The sequence below is a fragment of the Triticum aestivum genome, chromosome 3A (assembly GCF_018294505.1).
Source record: "Triticum aestivum cultivar Chinese Spring chromosome 3A, IWGSC CS RefSeq v2.1, whole genome shotgun sequence".
Taxonomy (NCBI): domain Eukaryota; kingdom Viridiplantae; phylum Streptophyta; class Magnoliopsida; order Poales; family Poaceae; genus Triticum; species Triticum aestivum.
The window spans coordinates 81486971-81495417 of record NC_057800.1 but is presented as its reverse complement, the minus strand read 5'-3'; the positions used below and the strand labels follow the sequence as shown (position 1 = coordinate 81495417).

The following is an 8447-nucleotide window of genomic DNA, read 5'->3' as shown; positions in this document are numbered from 1 at the left end:
GAGAATTAGCTAGGGGTCAGACATACCCATTTCGAAAGTCGGAAAAAGCATTTTTCCAAATTTCTACAAATCAATATCAAATAGCAGAAATGGATAGGCGTCGATCATACGAATCCAACGAACCCAAGAACGTCAAATTCTGAGTTCGTATGAAGATTTGACGGTTTTTTACCGGAGGAGTGCACACGAAAAGACAGCGTTCCGAATGACCGTGTGCGGTCGTTTCGCGGCCGTTTGATATGCACACAGCTCCGAAAGTTGCCCTTCCAGATGGGATTCTTCACCGGTTTCGTCCCCGTTCGATCCTACGGGAGCCTTGGCTCGTAAAGAAGAGGTTAGGAGAGGATTTGGCTCATCTTTAGCCCTTGGATGAAGCCCATCAAGAAAGGAGGCTATGGAGGCTCCCTATATATGTCTCCCTCAACCCTAGCTGCCACAAACCTGATGCCATTCATCTCCAACACATCCATCTCCACCTCCATTGCTTCTCCAAGACCACCTCCATAGAGAAGATAAGGGTCAAGCCAAGAGGAAGAAGAAGGGGAGCCTCCACCGCAAGCACCGGCCTTCAAGTCGGTGCGGTCTTCATCACCGGCGCCGCCGCCATCACCATCTCCATCGCGGACGCCGTTGCCATCACCATCACCACCATGCTCCTCTCTTCCACGGCTCCGTGTCAGCCTGTAACTTGCCTTCTCCCTCTCCTATGTTTGAGTAGTTGTATTAGTTCTTGAGGAATTGGAAGAACCCTTACATGATTTGACTGTGTTGAATAAAGCGATCCAATATTCTCTTTATATGTATTGTGTTGATTGTCTCATGGTGTTGTGAAGAGCGCTCGCGCAGCATTAGCCCCTTGTGGACTTGAGGCAAGTCATATTGGTGAGAAGGGTATTTGTGGAGGGTAGGTAGTGATAGGACTTATTCTCACTTCCTCCCGGATCATTGCAATAGGAATTAGTGGAGAACCCTAGAACTTAAGGCCGTGACCATGAGGAGTTCACTCCCCTTAATCATAATTGTGATAACCAGAGTGGGGAAGCATGATGGTGGCACGAGTGTACGCGGTAACCTTAGTGGGGATGCGTACTTTATTGGCTCCGTCTGGCGCAAGGGGCAACCCTTTCCCCCCTTGTGTGGTGCCCCTCCTCTCCCCTCCAACCTATATATACTAGTCAATGTGTACGTGCAATCCACGCTAATTTGGAAGTATATTAAGTGCATGCGGATATTAAGTAGGATATTATTTGCGTGTTATTATGTGATTAGCACTATATTTGGCATGAAACTAACTACACGCTAAACGTGTTGAGCGCTCGACATTGAAGCAGTCTAGACCATTGGATTGACATGATTTTATGGCCAAGGTTAATTGGATCTGCCCCTTTGGGTCTTTTTATATTGGTATAGATATATACTACAGGCTTTTGCACCTTTGAGACACGTGAATTTTAGATCCTCCTCTAGTTTTCTAGTTTCAGTTCTAGTTGGTTCTAGTTGATCAATTAGAGCTTGACCTAGATCCTCTAATCCTTATAATTAGATGCCCGGTGTGGTTCTAATCTCCTCCATCTAATTTTCCAGCGACGATTAACTCTGGATGGCGAAGCACTCCGAATCGTGAAGACCGTACGCTTGCAACTCATAGAGAGGCCGTGTTTTCGGTCATCCGTTCGAGGGGTTGTTCGTGGGCGGTTCATGGGAGCATTCATCTATGGTTCTAGGGACTCCAAGTACGATCTACACCGACTCGTCTTCTTTTGCTGCAACTCAGAGTAGGTAATGATTGAATTTAAACCATTGGTGCAGCTTCACATTGTTCCTGGGTGATCGTAGGGCGATTTTTTTTCTACTACATTTCCCAACAATATTTATAGGTCTAGAAGCATGTTGTCTTTCATATTTATCAATTTTAGTTCATCCATGTTGAAGCTTTGATTGATTTGGTTATTTTGGCCAATTGGATGCTACAAGAATTCCTAGGAAGCCTCCCTAGCTTGATTCTTGTCCCAATTCTATTTCTTGCTTGATCACAAAATTTGAAACAAGTCTCTTTTGATCCCTCCGGATGAGGAGCGTTCAGAGCATTCGATCTGATTTGAGTGTGCCTATTAAAAGCTTTTTATCTAAACCACCAAACACAGTTCTCTCGATCTTTTTGATGTGACAAATTGATCTATTTTTTGTTCTTCCAAATAGTCGATCGAATTACACTTGGATCCACCGAGAAAATCTTCAAATAGAAAAATATACAACCTGGAGCGTCCGAGTGAAATTTAGTCGGAGCGTCCAAATAGTACATGAGTATTTATATCATGGATCTAAGTCGTTTTCGAGGAATTCTTGCCAAAAAAACAACTCGGAGACACCATCATACCTCTGCCTCGTGCGCCCCTAGCGATCATCCTTGTGCACCCATGACCCGCGCCCCTGGATTTGCCCATCGCTATCGGAAATCAACCCCACCATCCTCGTCGTAGTTCTGCACCACCGAGTTGAGGTGCATACATAACCCTTGGCACATCCATGTTCGATTCAGCACTAAGTTACTACAACAAATTCATCCCGCATTGGTTTAAATTCCAATCTAGTAATTCTAGGTTTTGAGCAATTCTATTAGGGTTAGGTTTTTCCAATGCATGTTTCAAAGCGTCCAATCAGTAAACACTCTGAGCTTCCGAACAAGTCTGGCCAACTCTCTATAGTGGCCTTGGAAATTTTGAAACATGCGTGTTTAGTGACTCTGATATAAGTAGTTGTAGCTTCCAAGTCTGCCTTGGAGACACCGAGCCCCTACTTCAGTTATTCTAGTGTGGCACGCCCTTTGTTGTTTCCTCGAAAATCACAAACTAACCATCTCACAAATTCCACATGTTCACAACCAAAACCTACTTCTAAATTTTGAACTCAATTGTTATTGAAACTTTTGCACTTTTTGATCCTCCTCTTTTCTATTCTTTTCTTACTACTTCACATGGTCGGCATGTCTGGCTCAGAAGATTCTCAGGGAGTACTTTCCGATTCCGAAATTAATTTGGAACAAGGGGCGGATCCCTCCTCCTCTTCTTTCTCAGATGATGTACAAGGTGCCAGCATTGATGATTTGGCCCCCAGCAACTAATAGAACCGCTTGTGAGCATAAGAGGTCATGTGGATATGACCCATACATTCAGCTGCTTATCATCTCTGAAAGTTGGAACATAAGTATTCCCGTTGGATTGTAAACATGAGCTAACCAAGGTAGATCTTGAAGACCGTACAGTGCAACTTGATCCCAATGACACCCAAGCAGATAGAGAAACTCAAAAAGTTGATGCCAAAGAAGTTGCCCCATGCAAAAGATTCTGCCACCCCCAGCTCATCTACCCAGCCTCCAGTTGTGGTCCGCAAGACACAAACTTGACAACTCGGTTTCGTATTTTCAACTATTCAGAGGATCAAGATCGAGGCAGGGCTATCTAACCTTGCCAAGAACCAAGACAACCTATCAAATGTAGTAGAGACATAAGTTCACAACATCAACACCATGATTGATCTTCTAGTTGTGGAAGTCAGAGAGGTAAAGGAGATTTTCATGTCTGAGGAAGCACATATGAATAGTGATGAGGGTGCAAAAGGACTAGAGACCAAGGATCAGTTTGTTGTTCTGCCCAGGAACACTCCTCCAGTTGTGTCTACCCCTCCTTCCGCTCTAGCCACCTCATCCACACCGACAGAACCATTGCAGATGGATTCATCTCCACTCCCATGACACGCTACCAATGGTGCGAATGCCTAGTCTTCATCTCCAACGCCCGTCGACAATCTTAGTCTTGGGAGCCATTTAGGACTCTTTCTTCCTTTTGGTATCTTGATGCCAAAGGGTAGAGATGTCATAGATCTTGACTAGCTTCAAGCGAGAGCTGCTTCGATCTTTGCTTTGATTACATGATATTATGGTCATGGGAGGATTTGGATCCATAATTAAATGGACAAGCGGTGACATCTGCCTTTTTGGAAGCAACCTCAAGCAAGTGCAACAGAAGGCAAGCTAACCTCTAGTATGAGACCATCCTCTGGTACCGGTGGGTGAAGGAATTTCTTCACTTAGATCCATCCGGACTCCTCCATAGCAAGATCCCCCATTCCACGGAGATCCATTCTTGTACAACTAGGATTTGTAAACTCGATTCATGCTTTACTACCGGATCGTGATTCGGATATTCATTCGTATTGTTGTAGAGAACTATGGTATTATTGAAAGAAAAAATGCAGAAGTACTGTATTATTGATCTGATTCCCTTTTACTCGACCTCTTTGTTACACATTTATGCTCCTTCTAATATTTGTGATATCTATTCAAGTCTCAGCAATAGATTATAGATGCAATTGTAAAAATTAATTTCGGTGACACAAAATCATGTGACGGCTCAAGAGAACACTGCATTGCGAAGAGCCCGACTTCAGCGATATGAAATTGTGTGGGGACTCGAGGAGAACTCTATTATGAATGGTTCGATTTAGGGATTGTTTTCAGACTATTCCGTTACCTTTTGGTTGGAAATAGGTTGAAAACTTCAATTTTCATATAGGTTGAGAACTTCAATTTTCGCATTGAAAAGCTACAAGTGTTCAGCTCCACAGCCTGATACGATAGGAACGTCCCAACCAAAATTACAACTGTCTTTTTGTTTTGCGGGTACTAACTGAATGTCCGTGTCTGTTGCTTGATATTTGTTGCATTTTTTGGCATTTTGAATATGCTCCGTGGCTTTCAAATAAGCATAGCAATTTACTGAAATGTCCTTGATCACTTATAAAACTAGTTTAAACACTTTGTCAGATATGTTCAAATGCAAATGTTGTATCTTGTTCGACATTGAGGCGCTTGTGAATTCATTCTTGTCTGCATGTTTCAACCATGTCCGCTTGATACGAATAAGGCAGCGCATGTTTTAGCTAGGGATGGTGAGCTTCCCTACTTTTTCTGTTTTCCATGATGTTGCCCCTGAGCTCATCCCTCAAACTTTTTATGATGATTCTCTGGAATAATTAAGTGCCAGATGTTTTGGAAAAAGAAATCCCGGTCGTACTTCAAACTGTAACCAGAAAATTCATCCTTGAACAGATCTGTGCCATAAATCAACTCTATATCCAAACACTGGAATCAACTGGAGAGACGGAATGGTTCATTGCTGAAGTGCGCGCTCTCGAGATGAACACTCGATCTGGATCATCGTCTCACATGGTACTACCATGAAAAACCCACCACAACACGCCCCGCAAGTAAAATAGGCGTATCAGAAATTTAACCTCTTAAGAATTCGACAAGTTCAGAGGACGGTGCTATACTAGATAATGACTTCCAGGTGTATCAGTGCATCTCTCATTGTGAGTTGGTGATAATGACTACAGTTTCAATCCCAGCAATTACCTGCTGAATGGGCTACCTGTATGGATTTTTCCTCTAATTTATGTAATTCGATCTGTAGCCTGTGGATTGGAAGCTTTTCAGAAGAAACAGTCAACTGTTCCCACCCTTTTAGAAAGATTGAATAACTGACTCGGGAGAGACGACAATCCATAGATGAAGCCCTTCGATAAACACTTGCATATGCACTATGATTACATGATGAACTAAAACGACCTGCTATCATCAACATTACAAGTTGCCTTCTGAATCCCTCATCTGCCGATAAACAACCAATCATCCAGCCATGTTATCCCTGCCTCAGAAATCACTTTTGTGCCCAGATTATCAGAATGATGGAGAGGGTAATAGTTGCCGCAGTAGTGAAGATGGCCGCCTGCACATAACAAAAAAATTGCAACATTCAGCACAAAACTTGCTGTAACCAGAACTATTTCAGAAAGCTTATCAGGACAGAAGAAGAAAAACTGCAAATGATGTAAAGAGTTGCCAGCACGACCACTGTTTAGTAACTGAAACATTAGGAACGACACTCGATGTGAAGAACAAGTTTTTCAAGGTAAAAAACTTTTAAAAGGGCTGCACACTGGTTTGAAACCTAGCTTTGATGTTTCCACATGCAAACAATGGCACATAAAAATAGAAAATAGAAAATATACAGATGGGGTTCGTTTTCACATATGTGCATTTTCATATAAAGGATGGAGCAAACGGGATTAAAACACACCTTGACTACAAAAATAATCAATCTGTGAATCAATATGGTGACAGAACCATCAACACATCTGCAAATCAGGTTGCATGATGGTTTACATGCATGAAGAAATGACTTTCTACAGGAAAACTCTTTTGCTTTCTGTACCTTAGATATGGTTTGTCTATTACACTACTTTGCATCTATGAGTTGTTTTCTTTCAAGCTACATTAATTATAGCAACATGCTCAGGATTTACTGTGGAAGGATAACCTACCGCAATAGCAGAGGCAGCAAGACCCGGGCGCTCTCGGGGATCCCTATTGTAGTACTTGCAGCAGTAAAGGGTCGTTGCATAGTACCAAAGCAATGGACACAAGAAACCTAAAAGAAATCTGCAACCGAAACATGTTTGATATTGCCAGATGCAGAATTTGAAAACTGAACTGAAGTTTGTGTGGATGGTAAGGGATTCTTACGAGGACCATCCTATTCCGCAACCAAAGCAAGGAAGCCGTCTCTCAAACCTTGCCAGCTGCGGGTTCTCTTCATCTCTGAGTAGGGTGTACTTGCCAAGACACCCTTGACAATGGCAAAGATCATCCGAGCTTGCTGTGCAATGCCAAGTGTGATTCAGATTAAGAAGTAATCATATAAACAAAACTCAAATAATGCACATCATGATCAAGCTAAAGCCCTAATAAACAGAGAAAAAACTGTAAACTCTGAATCATAATTAGGTTGAAACTTGATGATGTTTACAACTATAAAGCTACCACACATGCCAACATGATGTAATAGGAGTTACTGGAAAAAAACAGTTTATTTTTACAATGACAGGCTGAGGGTTATGTTCTGCTGCATAACGTAAGGGATCTAGCGGCAAAGGAAAACTTAAGTTTAATTCAAAAGATAGATACAAGGTTGGAAAAGCAGTTACCTTCTCCCATTTAATCTAGAGCTGCTTAGGGAAGATGCAAGCTTAACACCAAGTTGTTGCAGATTGCTCCTTGCTGGAATCAGCTCAACAAGTCTGATCCAAGGAATAAAACAGAACAATATGCAGCTTGGCACATAAATCCTGCAAGTGCGTCAGATTGGTCAGCTTGCCGCATCGGAGAGAAAATTATATATACAATGTAATCTATGTATAAACGCCCATATCAGACTAGTTGGTGGGGACAAATGTTGTGAGCAATTGCAAGTATTCTTTCATGGCAAAGAGAAAAGTAGTGACCAGCAGGTGCCATGTCCAAAATTCCAAACATAAGCATACAGAAGTCGGCGGTACAGTGGTTCTTTACTCAGGAGAGCATGTAATTCCGAGCTATTATTGTTCTCTGAACTCTAATGCTCCAACCCTCGTTAGTAGAACACAAACAAATCTAGACGAATTCATACACTGCGGCCGCGCTACCGGCCGCCTCAGATCGGTCTCGCGCGCTGAAGAAGCAGCTAAGCTAGCCAGACCAGACAAATCGGCAAGAGCACCAACCAGTCTACCACGCAGCAGACGGACGAATCCGCAACTACCTCGACGGGGATTCGGGTTTCGGTCGCCGGCCGCCACGCAGCAAAAGGAAGAGGCGACCCGCGAGACGAACTCCCACACAAATCCATATCAAGATAATCCAATCGGGAGAGGATAGGGTTCCTTACCCGCAAAGAGAAGAAGCCGATTCGCGCCAGCCAGGTCCGCGTCGCCGCCGGCGGGGCAAACCGCGATGGGGGGAGGGGAGAACGCCAGAAGAGGCGAGAGGGGAGAAGAAGAGTGGACACGAGGAGAAGGCCCGTAGTATTTGTGTGGAAACCGGTAGGGCGCCGGTGCGGGTCTCGTGCACCTACCGCCACGCTATGTGAGATTGTGAGCCAGACGATGGATGGAGACACGAGGGCGGCCCTTTTTAACACACGGATAATGACCCGTTCGTCGTCGACAATAGATAGATAGATAGATAGAAGAGGTCACCCCTCAAAAAAAAAAAGATAGATAGAAGAGGGGGAAAAAGTCCTTTTGTGTCAAAATACCACGTTATATTAAAAACACATGCACATGTACCTTTAAAACCGTGGTTTCATCAAAAGACGACCAACGTCACTCTCTCGTGGATTGGGAGACTGTCTACCACCAGCCCCAATCCCCTTGTGGTTTGGGCTCAGTGGTACCCTCCGGCGTTTATTGGATTTGGCTGCAACGGACGGGTCATGACAGGTCGTGGATGAGCTTCAAGCTTCCTTGCTCTGATGCTGATAATCGACGACTTCATTGTTTTGATGATGACAATAACCCTCGGTGACGGAAACAAGGCCTTATTTTGGCATGGCAGTTGGAGAAAAGGAGGA

At 43.6% G+C, this 8447-nt stretch overlaps 1 protein-coding gene across 1 annotated transcript; it reads right to left on the bottom strand.

Moving 5' to 3' along the window:
* Positions 1-5487: 5487 nt before the first annotated feature.
* LOC123060419 (60S ribosomal protein L18a-like protein) lies at positions 5488-8013 on the bottom strand. Its single transcript, XM_044483132.1, has 5 exons — positions 7764-8013; positions 7045-7185; positions 6584-6716; positions 6382-6499; positions 5488-5786 (listed from the first exon to the last, which is right to left on the bottom strand). Exons 2-5 carry the CDS (start codon positions 7052-7054, stop codon positions 5718-5720), a joined length of 330 nt encoding a protein of 109 aa, XP_044339067.1. The 5' UTR covers positions 7055-7185; positions 7764-8013; the 3' UTR covers positions 5488-5717.
* Positions 8014-8447: the final 434 nt, after the last annotated feature.

Excerpts from the sequence above, each read along its gene's own strand:
- LOC123060419 (XM_044483132.1), bottom strand. Across the intron at positions 6,500-6,583 it reads TGCGGAATAGGATGGTCCTC|ATTTCTTTTAGGTTTCTTGT; the intron begins GTAAGAATCCCT and ends TTTCGGTTGCAG. Across the intron at positions 5,787-6,381 it reads TTGCTGCCTCTGCTATTGCG|GCGGCCATCTTCACTACTGC; the intron begins GTAGGTTATCCT and ends TGTTATGTGCAG.